Source organism: Ischnura elegans, chromosome 9 (assembly GCF_921293095.1).
Source record: "Ischnura elegans chromosome 9, ioIscEleg1.1, whole genome shotgun sequence".
Taxonomy (NCBI): domain Eukaryota; kingdom Metazoa; phylum Arthropoda; class Insecta; order Odonata; family Coenagrionidae; genus Ischnura; species Ischnura elegans.
This window is the reverse complement of record NC_060254.1, coordinates 92,263,263-92,287,585: the sequence shown is the minus strand read 5'-3', so window position 1 is coordinate 92,287,585 and position 24,323 is coordinate 92,263,263. Positions and strand designations below refer to the sequence as shown.

The 24,323-nt window shown below is 35.5% G+C and overlaps 1 protein-coding gene across 2 annotated transcripts in view; it reads right to left on the bottom strand.

The window, feature by feature from the left end:
- Positions 1–17,687: 17,687 nt before the first annotated feature.
- The window catches only part of LOC124165111 (cilia- and flagella-associated protein 298), a 197,896-nt gene continuing 191,260 nt past the window's right edge, over positions 17,688–24,323 (bottom strand). For both annotated transcript variants that reach the window (XM_046542407.1, XM_046542404.1), the window contains one exon: positions 17,688–23,271. In XM_046542407.1, coding sequence (XP_046398363.1) covers positions 23,161–23,271 — 111 coding nt within the window. In that variant the 3' untranslated portion in view covers positions 17,688–23,160. The remainder of the gene's footprint in view (positions 23,272–24,323) is intronic.

Here is a 24,323-nt window from a genome sequence, read left to right as displayed (position 1 = left end):
AGAACCAAATATACAGGTGACAGGGTATAAATAATATTCACTTATTTTCCGAGTTTCAGTACGACTGCAAATAAATTGGTGCTGTTCCTGCTCTTAATAGAACGAAGGATGGAAACAGACAAGGGTTTAATTTTCAGGGTAAAGTTAAGTGCATTATCTAATCATTAGCTGCACCAATTACCGTAGCATCCAAAAGCCTCCACTGTTTTTTACTGCTTTTTTATCTTTGTCTTATATGTTTGTGGAGTGTAAATATTGCAAAAACTTGAGTTAAATTATCATTGAAAATTTATCTTATATATCTAATCATTAATCGTACCAATTAATTTTACATTCAAAAGCCCTTGTCGATTTCTTCACCACGAATTAGTGGACGCGACAATTTGACGACGTTTGTAGTTGTAAAATTCCAAAAAAATTGAGTTTAATCATCATTTAAAATTGTGTTCGTTAATATGCATTAATATGTTAGTACAGTGTTATTAATTGCATTAAATAAACTTATAATTAGTAATATTAAAATACACACCAGAAATCTGCCATTTATTCTGATCTTTTCCCATCAGTTTTGTATCTATCAGTCACAAAACCCTAGAGCATCCATCCCTTATCCTCCGCTATCCCACTGCAGATAAGACGCCATCTCACCTCATCAAGGGGCTTTTCCCTGGACCACGGAACTAGTCTCTTTGTTTTACTGTCCCAGGCGAGACGGGAATCCGCCCGGTGGGTTTGATTTCTACTGCAGGGCGCCAGGGGTCTGGTTCCTCAGAGAAGGAAGATGTCAAGGTCCCGAGCAGCACTTTTCATCTACATCTACATAGTACCATGTTATATTTCCCTCCTTTCATTGAAAATGCAGCATCTAAATATTTCCACACAAATTATTGAAAATGAACGAAGTTTTGACTTTGCTGATTGTAAATTGAGATTTAAATATTTTAAAAAAATTACAATTTCAGTTTAAGAAAGTATTTTTGATGAAAATAGGCGAGAGGAATAAATTATAAAAAGCTATAAATACTTTAAATGACTGAATTTTTCACAACTGGAGAATTTATTTTCATCAAAAACAATTGATACTCAAAGAATTAAGAGTATTTTCCTATGTATTGAAATACTATTTAAAATATATAAATAAACGTACTGCTTAGGTATGTCACTCTATATCATTTTTCACGAGTTTCAATTTAATTTTGCGATCTTTATCCAAAGTTATCCCTTACAATCCAAACGGTAATTCATCACGAGTAAATTTAAGACGGACCAAATGAAAATATTTATTGCGATGCCAATTATTTTATACAAATTCTCAATAAGGATTTTTAAAAACTATCATCCATTGTAAAATAAATAAGTAAGCCGTTTTAAGAATGCACCTCGTAATAAATTCTTCACAATATCTTTCTATACCCAATGAGATAGTAATAAAGGACCATTGTCCATTCCAAATTTTTAATTCTATTTACCGCTTTGAACTTCCCATGTGATGTCTGGAAGAAAAGATTCTCATCAGTGGTGATATATTGAAGAATTCATCTTGAGCACATAATTATATTAAGGGAAGTACTATTTATTTTCATGTGGATCATTGTTTTTTAACACACTTATTTTCTTGTTTTTCTTATTAATGGAAGCGTGACTTCACGCAGTAAAGCTCTTATTTTGAGCTCCACCTAACACGTAACTCAATTTCAGATGAGGACTCTTCATTTATAATAAATCGAGTATCACTTGAAATGATTAGTTCGAGATTTCCGCTGAGTACCTCTGACCAAAAGTTTAGCAAACCTTCAAAATATGCGTGTTGTCAAAATATCAAATTTTAAGTTTTACTCTGTATTAATATACTTCTTGCGTGTATTTAAAGGGCAACAACAAACATCCCAGAGTTTCGTGGCAAAAGTAATCAAAATACCTGCCATTCATAAATTTTTAAAATCAGTCGCGTAATTCTATGGTAGCATCCGGAACTAATGGGTGGAGTCACAAAATACATATGCTGGTGAATTTAATATGGTGCACCCAAGGGACTCCACAATTTCCTCTTGTTTGCGTGAATGCTTACGGCTGCCATTATGCTGATTAAACGTTATCTTTAAAATTAAAATTTGCTCGACCATATGCGTAGAAAACGACGCTAAAAAGCATTAATTTCAAGTCCTTGCTCATATTTTAAAGATATTTCTAATTTGTGATGCTGACTTAGCAAATGATTACGAATTAAAAAATTTTTATGAGTCCATAATTTTAAAAGAATTTATTATGATTCCATAATTTTAAAAGAATTTTTAAATTATGGAATCATTATGGGCTCATAAATGGAGATGGAGACACGCCAGAGCATAATCAAGTACAACTATTATGAATATAAGAATTATTAAATGCAATTCTTCGGTACATACTGTAAGGAATTTTTTCATGCTGTGAAATACATGTTTCGAGAGTTTCAAGAGCTATCGGATTTTCATTCCGCATCGCTAAGAATAATAATGTTCAATGAAGCAGGTTGTCATTAAGTTAATATAAAAATAATGTTTGCATTAAAGAAGTATTCAAACTTATTACTTAAATTCGGGATATTGGAAATCCATGGACAGTATTGAATTCTTCCTTTTTTAACCACCCGCATTCCATGTATCTCTTCTTTTCTTTGGTTGGAAAAAAGTGAAGTAATCCATTTTAGACTCTAATATAACACTTTCAATTACTGTAAATGAAATGCAGTCATATTCACGTTTACCTGTTCAATTTGTAACGCATATTTAACGCATATTATCAGGCCAGTGCCACTACCGATGAGTTTCAATACAGCCGTTAGATATCAAAGTACACGGATATTTGCAAATTCAACCTTAACAAATTCATTTGCTCTAGATCAGAGGTTAACTATCCTTTCATGATTAAAGGCCACACATTTACTGCTCTCTCTCGGCGGCTTAGGACGCAATTACATGTAACTTCATGAGATTTTAAAAGCATTAGTAAGATGCGCTTTGAATACTATTCAAGGGGCAAAATTTATTTTTCATAACCGCCTTTTTATCTACAATACATGAAAATTAACTATTGACATTCTTAATGACCATAAGAAATTGGTTCAACCTGCAGGGGATAGCTTATCAACTATCGATCTTGAGGGAAAATCGAAACTTATAAGTATTAAATTTGTGTGCAACAGATTTTGTCAACGATTCCTTCATATAACCAAAGCTCGAGTAGAGTGTGGGCTGTTGTATTTGAACCAAGGAAAAGAACTCCGTGCGTTTGTTTCAGGCCTCAACTATTTATTCTCTTTCTGTAGCTGTATGGTTTTCTTGTATGGAAGGTGCTGCCATTGAGCGGCGTCTAAATGCACTTTTTCGAATTTGGAAATGACTATAAAAACATCAGAATACCTGAGTTTCTCTTAATCCGCACATGACAATACCATGGGCTTCATAGAGTTGATAAAATCTTCACTTATACAAAACAAAATATTTAAACCACAAAAATAGACTTCAATAATATCCAATCTTATAGAAATGAAAACAATAATATACTTATCGATACTTGTGTGCATTTTAAAGAACGATATTTGTATCGCCGAATGGGTTCAGAATTTTAAATGAAGGAAACGAGAGAAATCACGCATCGCCTTCGAAAACAGGAGCAGAAATCAAACGAAAATCTCGTCTCGTGGAATTGAAAGCACTTGGTCGCAGTCGCGGCAACGGCAGAAGGGAAGAAAAAGGGAAGAGAAACACTTTGCCTTTAACCTAATTCCCGTCAATCGACCCGTCCTGCTGAAACGCGCGGAGACGTGTTTAAACCTCCTTTTGGGGTCGATCATCTGTCGACGCGGGGCTTAAGCTTTTCACCGATCCAATTCAAATGAGCTCCCCTCTATCCCGACCCCCCGTCTGCGCCTGGAGAAAGATGTGAACCCGCTCACGGGTGTCGGCACAGAGAGAGACCCGCCATGGTGTGGGTGTGAAGGGCTTAAGATAGGAGGGAGGAGTTAGCAGATATTTGACCCCCCCCCCGACCCTCCTCATCTCTCTCCCGGTCCCGTTGGTATGTCTTCCACACTTTATACCTTCCCTTCATTTCCTCCTAAGTGACATAGAACCCTTTCGATTGATATGTGATACACTGCGAGCTATATCAAACAATCTCACAGCATATTTTTCGCTGATTTTTTTCAATCAACCAAGCATGAATCTTTTTACATTCAATATCTTACCTTAAAATTTCATAGGCATAATATTGTATTAAAACACCTTAAAATACACCGTTAGTTTGCTGTAAAATGTGACAAATTCAATTTTAAATTCAGAAAGTTGTGATTTTAAGATATAGTTTAACATGATTAGGTCTGAAGTATCATGATTAACTCTGAAACTATAAAAGACTTCCCACCAAAGAAGAAAAGTTGCTTGATAACCTTTTATGTGATTCGTCAACGTTAAACATTAGACATTAAACATTAAAATGTCAATTAACCACATTGCACATTTTACCTCGCTTAAAATTCCCTCCAGTTCACTTTAGGTGGCAAAGTAGCCTAATGATAAAGATTTGATATCACCAACAGTCATATCTTATTTAGTAACTCCATTTTTTTCAAACTAAAACGAATCTTTGCTTTCCATCCAGGAAAAATATTTATGCCTCATTATCAACATGGCAAGCGGCACTTATTTTTTCTTGTACTTGTTAATGCAAACTTAAAGAACGAGAAAATGATTGAGCAAAGATATCTTTCAACAAATAATTACACTATAACTACACTAAACATTCAAATAATATTATTTAGGAGGAACTTTTCCTTAAAAATTGATGGTGTAACGAATTGCGGTTAAAAAATATTTTATCCATCAAAATCAATTTATTGAGATTATTTAAAGAAAAAGCATACAGATAGTATTAAGGCAGTGAAAATATTGTTCTCCTATGTTTTGGGATAGGGTAGAATAAAAGGCTTAGAAAGATAAAAATCTTTTCCGTCGCCACCAACGAGATCACTACCTCCACAGTGTTCTTACGTATCAATGAAATATAATGCAGGTACGGAGGCTTCCGCGATGATAAAATCGTTAATCGCTTATGGGTTAGTGCCGCGTTGACTCATTTTGGTGGACAAAACTTTCGGACGCATTCCAGCTCTCGTCTTCGGGTCCAAAAATCAATCTTTCTAAGCTTTTTATTCAATGCTATTGTTTTTTGGACCCAAAGACGGTAGTTGTAATGCATCTGATACGGTCGTCCGTCTAAATGAGTCAACGCGGAATTAATCCTTAAAATAATTATCAAATACAATGTATTCCATTTCGTGGATGAATCTTACCTTAAAGGTAGTTTTAGCGGCATTGGTTGAAGGCAAGTATTGTACTCGAGCTACCAATTATTTCCTAAAAGAGTCGCCAAAAAAATTAACAAAAGAAAACATAATTAGGGATGAAATACTAGTGCAATTTTGCACCGCAAGACAATTCAAGCGTCAAAAATGATTTTTAAAGGTATTTACAGTACTAAACTTGTCTTGTTTCAACACTGCTTCTAACCTTTGCAAGCTGAACTTTTGAAGACACACCTTGACTAAATATTCACAATCTAAGTGATAAATCTTAAATAATTATGATTATTTACAAGAAAAAGATATGTAAGATGCATATAACAGCTGGTAAACTAAATATAATTATAATATTTGCGTTACTTAGGCGAATTCAGTGTAGTGGTTTTCGTTTTGCGATTTAGGTACTAGAGATCCCGGCGGCGATCTTGCGATTTTTAGGGAGTTTATCAAAAATATCTTCATCATTTCATCATGAACTTATACTTTCCCGTAAATATTTATATTCGTCTCAAAATTTTTCCTCTGATGAGTACCGTCTCAACAATATCTTTTTAAAAACAGCATCGCTAGCTCAAAAAAACTGTATTTTTTATAACAGCCCATGTTAATTTATCCTAATTAAAAACGCAAGAATCCCATTTTCTTTGGATCATTAAAAGTGTATATTTCAAAGAATATTTTATCAAAGTTTCTTCAAATTCCTTTCAATTTTTGCGAGGAGCTCTAACTACCTTAGGTCTGGTGTAACAAAGTGCGGTCAGGCTGCTATCCCTACGAATTCATTTGCGTCCCACCGCTTCCTCGTCCTCGATTCCCTCTTCTGTCTCTGCGTCCTCGTCCCTTCCGACCTACTCCGCCCCCTCGGTTGGGCCGGGGAAATTTCATTAAGCAGCGGCGGATGTGGTCTCCGAATATCCCGAGGTTGCTTCTCCCTATAGCCCATTAGGACATCTCCAGTTCCTTATGCCATGCACTCTGGACCGACAGATTAACTCTCAACTTCCACCAATCCTTCCGCTAACAAAAGATGGACCTCCGTATCCCATTGTCGTCAACTATCCCTATGAGACTTCCCCGATGAGTCCAGTTGTGATTGCTCCCTATCCTTCTCGAATGCGGTCATCGGAGCGTGACGCTTGGAAGCAGATTTAGCCCTTAGAGTCACAGTATTCATTAAAATGGTCATGACTATTTGGGGATTTTAACCTCTCAATGTGTATACTCGTCCATAATTATGGGTATCGACCATTAAATTAGCAACCTAAAAATTGCCTATCATTCTGGCAAAGTATTCATGACTTCATAATTGAGTTTGTATATCAAAAATAAATACTTCTTTCAAGGCAGAGAAAAAAAAAGTCTGACTCAAAAGGTTAAATGGGATACGGATAAAATCACTGATCGGAACATTCTCTCAACAGAGCCTTATAGAACACATTGATTAATCCTACGTGATGTAAATGTTTTCGGCAAGAATATGTGAATTTGTGTTTCAAAGTATAGTTTTCATCAAAAAATTAATATTCAATAAAACTTGAACTTTAGAAAGACATATTAATATATCTCTCAAATATATTATTGATTCCATTAAATATATAGCAGAGAACCTGGAAGATTTACAAAAAAAGATATGTCACATCATCCTACAAATAAAACTCATTTTTCAAAGAGACGATCAATTTGACAACATTTTGCAAAGATTTTAATTCTTCAAAAATATTGATAAATATACTACCTAGAATATATTCCAGGAAGAATTTTTAACTCGGTAATCCCTGTCCTTTTATCATTTTGAATGATCAAACTTTAACTGTAGAAAAGGAACCACCTTAGACCAATAATTATTTCAGCAATTCATAGAGATTATAATATCAAACATTCTTTTCACACTTCTGATCATAATATGATACTTGGTTACGCATGAAAATAACACATTCTTTAAGTCCAATTCAAAATTATATTTTCGAGCACTTTAACTTGCTTTTGGAAAAACCTATTGTTGATTTCATGAGTACGAACAAACTTCGGAGCACTCAAAAAACAACGGATCTCTGAAGGTAAACGACGATTTCTCTCACTTTTGGTGAATAAGTGAAGGAAAAACCCGTGTGCCATTTAAGATTTCAGGTGGAACTAATATACTGAAAAGGTAATGTTTCTGATGAAAAATTCTTCTTTGGGAGACATTCAACACCTTCGTGTACTAGAATCTTAGTCCTTGGGAGGAGACTTCTTCGTCAAAGCATCCCAGTGTACCTTCAGTGTTCGTAGGTCTTTCAAAAAAACTTTCAGTTGCTTGTTTACGTCTCTACCTTTGAATAATTGGAGAAGGTCATATCTCATCTGTTATAACTAGAACCTTGCATACATCCTCACGTGATAGCAAGTGCCGGATATTTAAAACCAACCGTGTAAACGAATATTTGTACCAAGAATTTTGAGGAGTAAAATTCGCACCTAGTATTATGTCAAATTATAAAAGAGAGGATGGGCAATATCGGCAGACGATGGGTGAGTGTGTGAGATATATGAGTGGGTGAGAATGCAAGGGGTACAAGTGATTTCTTTTTTCTACACTGAGTTAGGTACCGAAATTAGATTTAGAAGACAAATGAGATCAATTTGTTGTTTAGTAGTGCATTTCATTTTCCACTCGATGTCAGCGCAGAACAGAGACTCACTAGTATCCCTTGGCAACCATGCTTTGTTATATTTCTTCTAACAATTAATTTTGCCTAACTCTGTTGAGAAAAAAATCACTTGCACCCCTTGGCTTCTCGGCCCCTCATATCTATTCTGAAAATGTTGCCAGGGTAACAGCAGCCCTGGCACACAATAGCATTTTCCCGAGTAGTTAGAAATAAAATATTTCGCTATTAAACAAATCATGTCGATCGCAAAAAAATATCTGAAAATCTATCGAAACGCTGATGGGGTAATGAGAAAAGAAACTCATTTTGTAAGAAATAAATGCACCGTGTGGAAAATTAAACGACAAAATTTGAGAGATTCGGCTTAAACTTAATTTTTAAGATTACTTGTCGAAACCGTTCATTATAACATAATGAGCGCTACTCTAATATACCTTTTGAATATTGAATGAACTCCTGAATTTGTAAAATCTTATTTATACTGGGATAAATTTGGATAATTGACTAGAAAATGAAGCAAGTTGAAATCAAGCAAGCAAGCAAGTTGAAATTTAGTTTCAATTTATAATTTCTAATGGTGAATGAATCATGCCTATGATTGATTATTATTTATGTACCATCATGAAAACATATTTTAGTTATGCCGAAATATTGTCTGGAAATATCAAAACTTATAATTTTGCATTGACTACAAGAATATGACCTCCGATTAAAATAATACCTCTAACAAGAAAACTGTAACCCCTCCTACATAATGCAACCTTCGTATAAAAATCTGACAGCTATAACTGCTCACGTAAAAGGCATCCTTAATTGAATGCATATTTACTAGAAAAATCTTGTCGGAAAAAAATCTTAGGCATAAGATTTAGGAGACGACTCAATCAGGAAACAGAAATGAAAAAATAAATGACAGGAAATATACTTAAATTGCAAAGGACAGTTACATAATAAAAGAAAAAACTTTGTTTTCCAATGCTAATGCGGGCATTATAAAGTTCTAGACGGCTTAGTTTTTAGCATTATTTAGTTCTATACGGCTATTTAGTTCTAGCATTCATCGAATTATCAGCTCATTTGTTCACCAAAAGGTAAATTTATGAATCTAGGACGATATACATATATTCTATAACAATAATAGATTTAAGAATATCACTTGAGCTCCAAATACTACGTGATACATTTTGTCAGTGCCATCGATTTCTAGCAGCGCTAACATATTATTAACAAATGCTAAATAAAAGGTACTACATAAGAACCATTGCTTAAAAGGAAAATATCTCAAACTCAAAATATTACTGATCCTCATTCAAGGTTATTGTAAATTTAAATGGTCAACATTGTCGATGGCCGACACTACTAGTGTGGCACTTAAAAGAACCTTAATATTTATCACACCTGATATAACATTAAGAAAATAACCATATATATAAATAAAAACATTATAACGTCGAAATATAAAAGCACTATCCACGTTCTGAAAAGGTAGCGCATTGATTTAAGGTTTTTGAATGCGCATCTGTTGAAATTCTGATGCCATGCTTTTACCGGATTCTCCGATACGGTCATGCCGCCAGGGGAATTTCTGGGCCCCACAACCTAAAGCAACATCACCAATCCTCCGCAAAGTCCTCCTCCCCTAAATCCGGTCCCTCTCTTGACAGTTCAACTCCCTTATCGCTTCTCACGCCTCCCACGGACCCATATTCCTCCCACGGCTCCCCCTTACACGTCCCTAACCCTTGACCATCTGGTTCCAAGTTTTCCCCTTCAACCTCTACGCCTCTCTTCCAAACTCCTCCATCGTTCGCCTCAAAATTGGACTTCCCTCCGAGAGCTCAGAATAACTTGAGTCAAATGTTTCGTGCCAATTTTTTTTAACGGAAAACAACTTTTCCGGAAAAAGCTGGATGAAATAAGTTAATAACGGCACAAAAAATAATTATCTAGGTGGCTATTCAATGGAAAGTACAAAAAATATTATAAAAATATATTCATTCTCCTTAAAGAATTTAAAATTTTAAACGCCATAAAAAGCCAAATTTGAAGCGTCAGGTGACCCCAGAGGAAATTGCCTGCTGGAGAGATCAGCATCAGAAATCATAATACTGTTCACACTGTTTCTTTTCAAAAAAAAGTCTTCTAGATGAACTTTTTATGCATAAGGAGTAAAATATTAAAATACAATACAGGAGAAAAATCTAATTGAAATCAAATTAGCAAAATTAAATTAAAGAAAAATTATAATTTCTTTCTATATATGGTAACAAGCTGAGAAAAACGAACGAGATACCGTTTCAGGTTTTCACTAAATACTTTCTTCGAAAGAAATCGAGTCAAGCATACAATTTTTCTAAAACTCTGCATTTCAGGAATTAACTAGAGTCATATTGGTTAAATACCGTCGTCAAGCGTGTATTGTTTCATCATCTTGTGGTGTTCTGCCCGTCGGCAGGTCCGATGCAACAACACTGTCTCCATCCTTTCCAGTCTCCGGCCATTTCTTTGAAGTTTCTATATTTTCGTATTTTTAAGTTGTCAATAAACTTCAGCCTTCTCCTTCCCCTTCTTCTGATCCCGTCTACCGTTCCCTCCAAGGCTACCTTCAAGTCCCATTTCCTCTCATCAAATAACTATATTATTGTATTATTTTGTATTATTTCTTAGTGATAAAATAATTCTTGGAGTATAGGTCAAATGTACATAATGCAATAAAGTTGTTAGCCAACGTTTCAGTTTATTTAAAACTATCATCAGGGCTATAAATGAAAACATGAAAACGCCTGCTATGACCTATACTCCAGGAATTATTTTATCATTAATAAATAAGGTCAAGATAAGAGGAAAAAGAAATCTAATTATCATTTCTTAGGTGTGATTTTCTAACAGTGGTTCTATCCATCTCTCCTTATTTCATCAGATATATTCAGCCTTATGAGCTGAAAACGGATCATAGCTATTCTTTGTCTTAGAATGAAAAAGATGCAAGACGCCGAAATAAATTTAATTACCATGCTCTGTAAGCTGAATCTTACGCGTCACGCGGTCGTCAACAGTAAAGGAATAAATCCTAAGCCGTGAACCGCTTCCCGCGGACAAGTACCTTACACCCAACCATACGACATTAATTCCTCAGCCTTTTTGCCTTTTTTTAATTTCACATCATGTACAATACTGCAAACTAAAATAACTCCCTAATGTTAATGCCACCAAAATTCAATGCAACATGCTGACAACGAGAACATACCAGGTAAAGAGGCACTATTTAACACAAGCAAAATGCTAATCACCATAACCACCCAAATATTAGGACTATCTATTAATTGTGTTTCACTTCAAGGCGACATCAAATCAGGATTTTGTTTACATGACAAGTTTCTCGCCTCTAAATGGGACTCTGAGAGAATAGATAATATCTAAAGGTCTGTACCAAAAATATCATTATCTGCCCAAGGTAATGTTTTTATATTTTCAAACGGCTTTCCGCGTGTTAAATTTGATTTAAGCAAACTATTTAAAAGCAAACTATTCCCCAAAGTTAGTGTAAACTTAAATTCAATATGATATGATTGTACTCGAATTACTGGTATAGTTCCTATGTCTTTGCAGGAGTATTTACAATGCCCCCTTCAAATATTAAGCAAGTACGGACGTAGCTATAGGGGTAATACGTAAGGAGGAGGTACGGTATGATTTGAAATTATCATAATACAACTGCCATCTGTAGAAAACGTAAATACTAAGTGATCGACGCATAGATAATATTTTAGAGCAAGAATTTTCTAAATGTTCGGGCTTCCCCCTTGGTGCGGCTACGGCGCCAATGGGGAAAATACAACAGCCCATTCGTCCATCCAGCTGCAATCATAGTAAGCCATAAATATAAACGCAAGTTAATAAACGAGGACATTATATCATGACTGAAAAGAAATTTCAAACAATAGCATGGATAAAATTATACTTTCGAGAATGTATTTAGGTGTCTATGTTATTACTGCAACTTTAGGAAACGAAATACCTTTGCGTTGTATTCGTTAAAACCGTAAACAATACACTGCATTTACTTAAAGTAGGGATTTGAACAAATAGCTAATTTTTATGATAATGAAGAAATAATTTTTAATCGATTATAACTACCACCTCTAATTTGAAAAAATTATGATTTTTTAAATGTATTTAGCTGTAATTAACGTCATTTTAGCAGAGAAAATCAACCAATTCGTTCCCCACTGTTCTCTCTCACGCGCTGCATGCATCATATACCGACCAGAATCAATATTATTTGTTTGAATATCTCTAATCACTTCCATAATTTTAAGCTGCACATCAATAAATTTTTCCACAACTTCGTACTCACGGTATCAAATAGTTCATCCAAATACAGTCAATACAGTACCATTTCTTTGTTTAAAACCAGAGAATTGAAAACCCGCGACCACGCTCATACTGTCCACGAAGAAGTGCCTCAAACTACCACACTCTGTGGCGCCGTGGCTCCCTGCTTGCCAGTGCCAAAATATCCAGCGGATGAAGTTTGAACTTATACGTGATGCTGCTATCCTGGGTTAAATCAAAAGAGAACAAGTGAAGAACGATAATACATCAAATTATTAAAAAAACACCTGTGCACGATAAATTCAATTTCATATTATTAATGAATATCTTTCAGCTCTATTGATATTAATATATCCTTCTTCATAGTACGCATTTCTTTATGAGATACGTCGTATCATACGCTAACACACGCCGCGTTTCAGATGTGAACATTGAATATGGATATTAAAACACAAAATACCACGCTATATACATTAATAACAACATTTTTAAGGACTTCAAAGTTTCAGTATGACTCTGCTTCACATTTATTTTGATAAATGATGTGTTCTACTATTTTAGCATATAAATAGAAAGAGGAAATTGATGTACGTTTTAAGGTGGATCCAAAGTATCCCTTTTTCAACTATTAAATACATACAGTAATCGAAGGTTTCATCTTTAAGCGATGATTAAAGGAAATATTGCTGAAAATATCTTTTTATTGATCTTCAGACCAAGCAATCAGCCTAACATATAAATACCGGCATGAAGCAGTAAATTTTAAATTTACAGGTGGCGTTTTATTGCTTTTAAATGCAATTTTTGAATAGAACAACACGAGACAAAGTTGTTACTTTCGATCGATACCTTTTGAATTTTTACCATAGCATAAACAGATGCAGGTGCTTAGGTATTGAATGAAAAAAAAACATCAATTAACACCCTAATTACCTATTTCAATTTGTTTTACTATTCACTTCATGTTTAATATACTTCATTTTATTATGACTTGAAATCTCTTATCAAAATCCTTGATAATTTTTCAGCCTCAGCCATTTAGTGAAGTTAGCTTATAAGTTCTAAGATGGAGTCAGAATGAAGAGGTCAAGTTTTTAACAGTTATTGAGATAGTTAATATACTTCCTTTACTATATAGCACTATTTTGGTAAATTCTAGTTGGACATATTTTTAGAAATGTATATAATCATATTTAAAGTTCTCAAAAACAAAAAGGTATTTCTTTGTAAAATAAATGATGATCTATAATTTGCGACTCCCAGAATACAACATGGAAAGCAAAATATTGTTTTACAGTACCTTTTTTATTCAAAATTTCGTTAGAGTAACACCCAAAATTAGCACTAAATTCTAGCTCAAGTCCTATATTTAGCAGCTCAACTCTAGTTTGAACACAGTATTAAGTAATTAAAAGTAATGATTGATAATTAAACTATTTTTGAACTAATCCGAAAATATATTAAAGAATCGGATAGCTACTTATATTTATTCATTTTACATTACTATTTATGAATAATGGCGCTATCAGTGGCTGCAATAGAGACCGAAGAGGTTATGTATCCTGGTGAGTTTGCAATACCCGCAAGCACACTAGTACCACAAGTTGCATACGTGAGAGGATGACTAATTAGCCTTATTCCATTTCTCTACACCGAGTTACCGAACTGTCATTGTGAAACACCATTTCCCAACACTGCCGAATAATGCCTGTACTTAATTCCTAAATAATAGCTCTTGATTCTATTTTTCTAAAAACTGAACTTTTATCTTGTATTGAACAACGCACAAATCAACATAAACACTAGAATAGACTGCTGCAGCTTTCCTGAAACATTGCACAATTTCTACATTTTAATAAAACTGAGTCGTTAAACAAACGTGAAAATTGTTCATTTTAGGCTCGGGACAAAAAACTTTTCTCTTTGAAGGCAGCGATCTGGAAACATGACTCAATCAGTTTGTGGCAATATTTTTCGCCATAATATATCGACGAGATGCTACTTGTTACAGCTATTTTATTAATTACTTTACGTATAAAATAAAGTTTGAAGTGAAGAATTTCACTATTAACATTGTACTCATAGTATTTTTCGGCATTACAAATTTCTTACAAACTAATCCCTGGCCTTCATCAACGCAGTGTCAAATAATACTTTTAGCTAATTGAATTTAATGCATAGTTTGAATGGAATAATTTTAAATATTAATAGGATTCTGCCGTTTCCAACCATTAACAATGTCGTCATCAACACAGATACAAAATTTGACGCTTAAAATTATTTTTCTATCTTTGGCTTAATTTCAGCAAATTACTGGGCCAGCCATCAAATTTATCACGCAGAGTAACATATCTCTCTCTTTTAACATATCTCTATGTCCTCTAACCTTAGGTCTCTGCAGTTATGACTTAGGAGATTTAGCGATTGAAATATGATTAACATTCTGATTAAGCTATGCAAATTGTAATGATGAATACAATTTTTTCCTATGCACAGTGAAAGAAGTATATTTCTAAAAATATCAAATATTCATTTATAAGGCCCAGGTTTAGGTAAGGCTGAATATCGAGTAATTCACTGTGGAGCGACTTACTATCATGACTATCATAAGTAGCAAGTGATAGTGAGTCTAGACAAAATTACACCTTTTTTAACCGAAGAGACCTGTAAAAGCATTACCCACTAATACATTGCGTGTCCAAGCCCAAATTCTTATCTAAGGTATGCAATTAAAGTTCAATAAAGACGCACGGATACTTTTAGTCAAATAAGCATAATTTCATGCCTTTAGTTCCAGTTTAGCTTTGCATTTTCTTATTAAGGTATATAATGTGGTTTTTTGAGCTTTTAATATCCATATTAAATTTTTGGCTGGATAAAAATTATCAGTATATAAAATATGCAACTTATAAGTAGTCTTCATTATTACTGAATTCTTAAACCACCTGAAAAATGTAACTGATTATAAGCTGATAAAGCAGAACTAAACCACCGCTCTATGATAACATTAACGTTTAGCATTAACAATATTTACCAAGCAGTCAAATGAAAATAAAACCTATACCATAACGTCCTTAAACTTGTCTAAGCATATCGTTGGTTAATTATACTGACGATAATTACCATTCATTGGGCTAGTATATTGCTATAGCAAAATGCATTTAACATGGAGCGGTAAGCCTAAATATTTACGCATCTAAAATAATTATGACATTAAAACAGGATATTGGTAAGAATAGCGGAAGAAATTTCGTAGGAGAAACAATTTGGCTTGAGGAAAAGGAATTGAACACGGGAATGGCCTGTGAACATTGTAAGGTGAAAGGTATAGAAGGAAAACAAATGATTCTTACTTTTATTGATTTGGAAATTAATTTTAATCTTGTTTCATAGAATAAAATGTTTGAAATTCAAAAAGAGATAGATTTGGTATTGAAGAAGAGTAAACTCGTAAGAGAATTGTATTTGAGGCAAAAAAACTGCATTAAAAACATATGCAAATATGACTGCATTGATGGGTTTTGAAATATTATGACAGAGATTCTATCTTTCGGTAACCGCGTTCAATATAAAAGTTTGACCAATGTCTTGATGGAAGGAAGGATTCACCATAGGAGGCAGGAAGACTAGACGTATAAGATTCGCAGATGACATGGTAATAATAGCATATAATACTCATGAACTTCAAAGGTTGATTGAGGTTTTAGAAGAAAGGATTACGAGGTATGGGATGAAGATAAATCCACGAAAGATACATGTGAAAATTATACGAGTGAGGAAATAGAAAAGGGTGTAATAGGAAAAGAGCTACTGATACCTAGGAACTATGATGACAGACGACAGGAGAAATATTACAGAAATAAAAGTAAGGATAGCGATACCAAAAGAGACTTCAGCCAAATGAAAAATTTGCCCACGAAAGCCTAAATCTAGAGCTGAGACAGAGACTATCAAAGTCCTTCTAATGGACTGTTTTCGTGCGTGGATGTGAAGCGTGGACATTGCGTAACAACAGAAGCTTACGAGATGTGGGTGTGAAGAAGGATAGAAAAAGTGAGATGGGTAGGCAAGATGACAAATGAGGAGGTTTTGAGCCAAGTAAAAAGGTAGATCGCTCCTCACGGAAATAAGGAAAAGGAAAGAAAACTGGTTGGTCCATATGATAAGGGGGAAATTTATATTAACTCTGGGACGTGGAGGGCAAGTTGAAGTAGAGAGGAAAGAAAAGAACTAAATTGGTGAGTAGGATGAAGGTCAACAGCTAAGAGGAAACAGAGAAGAAGGCTATAGGCAGAATCCGATGGACACCGAAAAGGTGCACGAGACTTACCGAAGCAAGTTAATGATGATGTGCTAGGGATGGTAACAAAAAAATCCATACAGATGAAACAACTATCGTTACAAGATAACCTAAATATCAAGTTGGAAACTTACAAACAAAAATTACCCACGCATATTGAAGTGAATTCGATAACCCCATACCCATCAAATTGAGAAAACTTTATTTAAATAAAATCTGAAAACTGAAATGTTTCAAAATTATCGTCTGCAAGTTATGGACCAAATAAATTCTGCATTGTTGTACTCCAACGCACTAAAACAGTCTTAAGTTATCTCTCATAATTTAACCTTGATTAATGTCTAGGAGTGTAGGTCTTCAAGAATTTAAAACAAATATTTCCCCAACGTTTCGGTATATTTTTATACCCTCATTAGGGCTTTTGAAATGCATATTATTTGTTTGATCTTGAATTTTCTTGTATTAAAATTTGTTAATTTTTCAAATATATTATTATGTATTAAAAGCATTAACTCCAAGACACCAATCAATGTTAAAAATTGAGGTCAAGAGAATGAAAAAACTATACCCATCATATTGCAATTCAAAATTTCTAACTTAAGGAAAATAGTTTATAAATATAGCCTCATTGAAGCATTACATTAAATAAAATGCAAGTAGTCAGGAAAAAGTATATCGACAGATATGAGGAGATGTTTATGGTAAAGATTGCTCAATAAAAAATTTCCAGTAACCACATGGTATTTGGAGAACATCCCAAACTATATACCTACCTCTTCCTCAAAATGTGGCACTGGATATGACAGACTTGCAACATTTTTTCTTTAGTACCTAAAATCCTCTTGTAGCATTAATGAGATTAATATATTCCACTAAAATAACCTAGAGATTCATACAAAACTCAAAGTAATAATATCCTAAATAGAAATAAATGAGTAGCCTTAATCGAAATGAGGTAATATTGATAGAGTTAGAATACCAATAACCTTACCCACTTGAAACTCAAGAAAATTAAATGGTCTTCTTAAGCTGTCTTCTCAGGCGACAAAAATCACATAAAATATTTAAAGCTTTGAAAAACTTTATTGTTAACCGCTGGCAGATGAAAAAAAGCAAATGTATGCAGCATAAAACATTGTACATAACACTTTATCATGTGCCAAAAACAGTATAAATTTTTTTATTTCACATTTTATTCTTGGATTAGGAAAACAAATAATAGGAATAAGAGGACCACGCGTATATTTATTGATTTTGTTCTCAAATATTTGAACTTTCGTCGAAATACTTGCAGACAGACTGGAAGGACTACTCACGTGTCAAGATTTGATTTTCATTTAATTTCAGCAATCGGCCCCTTACTCACAGCAGACGGAAAAATATGTACAAAGTCACGCACCCTAGTATCCTGAGATACCGATAAATTAAAATCGGAAAAAATATAGTTATTTGTACAATCTCAACAGTTTACGTCAACAAAATAGCCATAAAATTATAATCGAATGAACCTTTTGCTAGGAGTCGAGAACAACGTTTGATACGTGGAAGATGGTTACAAACTTATGAATCGGAGTTTATAGGGGATGGTGAAGGGCCATATCCCTGCATTCCGTTCAAATTTCCATTTAGGAAGAGATGGAAAGTCCATTAATAAATCTTGAGGTATTGTAAACGTTTACTCAGGATGGTGCTGAATTGAAGAGTTATGGTGAACAGCTGGTCCCTAATCGGGAGCCATATTTATTTCCTTTCGCAGGCAGAAGATGAGAAGATGCTCTCTTCAAGGACGGACAATGGAGCATGACGTCACATGACCCCACGTAGAGCAACAAAACCAACCTTGAAATGCTTCAAATATCGACTTGTGACATTAACCTCCTCTGCGCGAAATAATAACAGTCTCAACAGCGTGCGCTGGTATCGCCCTACTTCTTGTACGTGCACTATAATTCTCATTGAAAACTTCCACTTCACACCTTATAAATATGTAAGAAATACTTTCAATGGATGAATAGCCTCTGAACGCGCAAGTGCGAAAAATTTGTTTATTTTTCATATGGATGAAGATTGCAGGAGACGTGGGAGAATATAGTATATTTGTATTCATTAATATAGGTAGCAAGCATGTATAAAAGCGCTTAGGCCGAGCTGTTCGACCAGAACGCACGGAGCACATTGAACTTGTGAGTAATAATTAATAATATATTAATGATTTACTTCCTTCTTAAACACCAAAGCTTGGGAAAAAATAGGGTAACTGTTCATTACTCGTAAAACCATCTTCTGATCACATTTTTTGCACGCAAATTTGTTTTTGGTAATATTTATACACTACGTTAATGAAGCCGATATTGTTTTTTTTTTCAATGCGACCAGGAAACCTGGGATATTTTCTCCACCTACGAGTGGAAAGGGACTGATTGCGTGTTCTCGTGGACGATGCCGTCATTAAAAAAATGAAGGCTTGTCTCCTTCCTCTTTTCCTGCTTGGTTTGAGCTGATATGAGCGGAGGACATCATTATTGTGTCGATCTTTCCGGGGCGAAGCCGTTTTGAAATTATCCCTTGCTATGGGGTCGCAAGAGATATCTCACTCGCAACGCATCCTCTTGCTCTATGGTGACCAGTGGCACCTTTCCGAAGGGGCATAGCCGCAGAGCAAATGCAAAAATTCGTTATATATATACATACACACACACACGTAGAGCGATTGATTGAGAGAGACGGATAGTAGGCATAAGATAGAGAGAGTTTGAGAGACAGATTGATGGAATGCAAATCTGGATGGAAAACGTCAATTTAAACCTTGAATTCTCACCCCCAAGCAGTGAGCGATATCAGTAAAATTCAGAGGACCTCAATTCAAAAAATAGTTTTCCCCTCGTTTCGCAATAACTTCGGCGCTAAGGCCAGTATGACTTCAGGCTGAAGCTACTTCAAAAACATTGTTTCTTTGTATTTTCGTATAAACGTGCTGCATAATTCGTTTGCTCGTCAACTGACTACTAAAGCGATACACTAGTGATACAGGTTTAATTCTTCATTGCAGTACGTTTTAAAAACCTATCGCAGTAATTCGTGACGGAACGATTTGAAGCTCTATTTATGCCGGAAGCCTCATGATGTGATTAAGGTGACTTTACCAATATTGTGGATGAATTTGATCATGCTAGCAAGGGAAAGGCTTCCACATCATTGAACACGAGAGGCCAAAATAAAATAATAAGATGTTGAATGCGACATCATACGCGCTGGTTAGTAACTAACCAGCGCTGGTCCATGTAGAAAGGATTATATTATTGCGGACGTAATGTGAAAATCGACTATGATGAATTACAAGCCATAAACTATATCATGGAGGTGGAATGGAATTCTCCTCTCTCCTGGTGCACCTACTGCCGATGATCGCAACAGTAGGACTTGTTACACTAATCACACTATTAAACTCAATTTCTTCAAATTCAGACCTAAATATCAGCTTCACGGCATTATGGTATCAAAAAATCAAAATAAAAACTATAAATCAATAGTTCATTATAGCAATAGCTAATGTGCTATAATAGCATTACTCGAATCACTGAAATAGTATAACTAGAAACTTTTCAGGTTGAAGTACGAACTCCTCTACCCCATAATATCTAGCCTGTATACAGTTCGCTATTTACATAGTACTGAATGAGTAAGTAACTACATTCACACAAAACCTGATAGGTCATTGCCAAAAAAAATTCTAAGCAATGACAAACAGCTGGGCTTACTCTCAGGTCTTGCTTAATCAACCATTAAATATGTTTTGTGCTCGGCTTGAACTACGAATCAACACTACCATAATGAGGAGTTTGTGAAAAGTAAATCGATAAGCAGCATAAAGAATGTGATTTAAGCTCAAAACATCTCAGACTTATGAATTCAAAAATGACGGTAAATTCTTGCAAGGCAACTCATATCGAGTATTTGGTGCTAAAATAACATCTCTTTACCCCATTTTATGAAATGAAGGCGTTATAAAGGCTTTCTCCCAGTCTCATTAAGGTATAACCAACGAGTAATGCGGAGGATCAAAAATAAAAATACGTACACCGTGTGCTTAGACGTAATGCTTAAAGACAATAAAGGAGGAAAAGTGAATTGGCTTACACACGATGCTAATATTCTCATAAATCCTAAAATTTTGAGATAACAGGTTTTATTGTTTGCATCCACGAAAATGGAGTAAATAATTGTTCCTACTTCATCAACTGCAATGACTAACACAAAAGACTGCGAAGAAATTGAAATTCTTGCACTCACCTTTTTTACTCCCTAACTAGCATTTGGCAAGGGGTTAAACTAACTTTTACGACGTAATATCGCTCGCGGGAACACGTCAGGATTGACTGATTCAGCTATACGCACTAGCTTCTTTGAAACACGCTTCACTGGAACGACGAGTCTGAGACCAACACTTTCACGTGCATTTTTACTTCCCGATGATCATACAGGAAATAAAAAGCACACAACGCACCTTTGAGTCACGTGTCATGATACGATATACACATTAGAGCCCACAGCTCTTTATGAACGTTGTATTCACGGGCTATCCCGCATGGACGGCACGGTATGACAAAAGATAACGAAAACGATCGCTAGCCACCGTGTTGATTATTCTAGAGCTTTAAATGTTGGCCGACTGAACTAAATTACCTACACGTCTAAAGGAGTAAAGCTAACACGTTTTTAGCACTCCTTGCTGATTATTTAAGAGAAATACTACATTTCTACTATAAGCCCTCGTCATAACAACCTTAACTGATATTAATCCTGTATATTGAAGAAAAAATAAATTGATACTGCTTACTTCACTTCGACAACGGAATCCAATTCAAAAGTTTCTTGAATAAATTACGCCAAAAGGTCAAAAGAGAATTTTATCAGGATGTTATCCGGTTGAGAAAGCTGAAATAATGGTAAGGATGTATGCATGAGTGGCTCGCACAGAAAAACTTACGCACGGATTCGAAAGATAATAAAATCCAAGTGAATTCGCCTGAGTTTCAACTAATTAATAAATCACGCAAGCCACGCCATGCAACTTTACTACCCCACTTTCCTAATAATTATAGAAACGAAATATGCAGCAACTGTGGTCTATATCGTTTCAAACCGGCCTTTTTTCTTTATCCCGAAATGACTTGTAACCATTTCCATCTCTCTCGCCTTCTCATCTCAGGAAGCCTACTAAAGACAACGTCTGAAAACTCGCGTTCATTTGTTTCCGCACTCAAATATTTTCTCTCCCCCTACCTCATTTCCGTCCAGTTTTGCCTCCAGTGGATAGTCAACCAATCCTATTTTAGTCAAGTTCATTCAGAAATAATGACTAGGGATGAAAGCAATTCGTTTAAATAGAGATCGAAAAAAAACGCATTGGGCCATCCATTTTTCCACCCGCAGGACAAGGAGGCGGTAAAAACTGGCTGTGTGAACTATTGGCTGCAAGAGTATTCCTATATTTTTATGCATCGATATTACTTCCTCTTTAATCCTCATAGGCATTTCATTTCGGCATTATTAATTTTTTCTGGATGAAGGATTCATTGACTAGTAATAAAAAAAATCACGCATGTAAATTTACTGTAATACATGCAGAAAATTTTTGTAACACATTTTAACATACATGTGTAATCTACCAGACAAATTAAAAGCGGTGAATATGTATCGAATTTCGACAAAAATGTGTTGTTCCCACAAAGCGAAATTGTGTTCGCGAGTTAGAAGCTTGTCAACGCTATGCGTTATCAAATACATTCCTCCCAATCTAGTAAAAAGAAAGAAAAACTTTCATTCCTCTGACCTGTTCCCCATTAATATTTCGATTTAGGAACCTAAAAACTCAAATGGCCCATTACTATCTCTTCTGACGCACAGTGGATGGAGAGAAGAAGCCTTCCAAATCATTTATCTCCACAGCCAATTGTCAAAACACGTAATCAACGAATTTTATAGAGGTTGTGTGCCATACTGAAGACGTAATGTGCATGTTTTCACTCACAAAGTAAAAACACCTCCTCGCGAGAGAAAAATACATAATTATCGCATTCTATTCGTCCTTAATATGTTTCTTTTTATTATTATCAACAGCAGCACTGCGAAATATCTCCACAGGCAGCGGCGGCGGCGACAGTTTTATGCTAATGCAGCATGCTTTATTTAAATGCGTGTCTGTTGGGCAGAGGTGTGGCTTTTCTTTTTTCAAAAGAGTTCCCCCAGTGAATTCACCGGATCGAAGTCCGAGCGATTGTTGATGCGGAGAAACTGATGATAGTGCTGACTGGCGAGTGTGGTGGAGTTGGCAAAAAGGAACGAGCGAAGAGAGAGGTGATTTGCAGTATCAAAGTCGGGCGGATGAGGGTCTCCTGCTCGGCTCTCGGCGCGCGCCTCGGATGGCTGACGGCGGGAAGGGCAGCGAAGTCGGACGGAGTCATCTTGGTCAGCGACTCCTCGCTCCTCCTCCCGCGCCCGACGCCGCCCGACCTGCGCGGCATCCCACGGGCGCCTTATTTGGGTCTCCAGGAGATACTCCCGAGGCCGTGGAAGGAACGTTTCAAACTTCTGCTATCGGCCCATGAGGAGGAGTGATACTGGTCGTCATTGTCTTCGTCAAGTTTCTGCAAAGATAAGGGAAAAGGCACCTCATTAGAGTTGGCATTGAAGCATAAAAATGATATCCCTTGAAGTTTGTAAAATTTCTACAAATGTTTCTGAAGTTTTTTTTTTTCAAATATAAAATATTAATAAAGCTAGATGAAAAATATTAGTGAATAAAATGCAAATTAAGAAATTCCTAAACAATGGTCGGCCTCGGTGGCGACGGGGTAAATTCCAGACAAACAAGAGGTCGTGGTTTCGAGTCCCGCCTGGGTAGGTTTCTCCTACCTCCATGGATGCTCGAGCACGTGTATAAGTTGAAATGCTTAAAATAACCCGGATGTAAAAGGCTGAAATGAACTGTTTTCGGTCGGATGTAAATAAATAATTATAATGAGTTTTAACGTTTATGGAGCATCACCCAAATGACACTCTGACAATAAGCAGTAGCGGATCCAGAATAGGGACAAGGGGGGGCTGAGGGGGGGTTAAAATTCAAGTAGTAGAGGGGGTCGCAAAATAATTACCATTCTATATGGTGTAAATTGGATATCCAAGGGGGGCTTAGCCCTCTTAGCCACCCTTGATGCACCCCTGGGAGTAAGTATGGGAGAAGTTGGGAGTGGGGGTGCAGCCACCCAGCCGAGGGTTTAGGGGCTACGAAACACCCTCAAGAGTATCGGGGAGAATTCCATATCCCCTAGGTTCTCCATGAAAATTTGGTTAAATTAGCTTATGAAAGCAGCATTTTAAGAACTATCTAAGACTAAAATTCATTTAAACTTTGATGTTTTTTGTTTTCATTGCGCTTGAATGTACAGGTTTCGTAATATTTTTCGAACAAATTATCATTTAAGCTGGGTGGCCAGGCTCCCCCCAACCCCCCCCCAAATCTGCATTGCAACCCATTGCAATAGGATGTTCAAGGATATCAATCATGCATCAAGATATATCAATGCGTCGGAGAAAGAGGAAAAATCACCTACTTTAACAGAAAATATAAATTTTTTAAACGGTGAAACTTCATTTAAAAATAACAATCTCTTAATTTTCAGATTTTACAGAAGAGTTT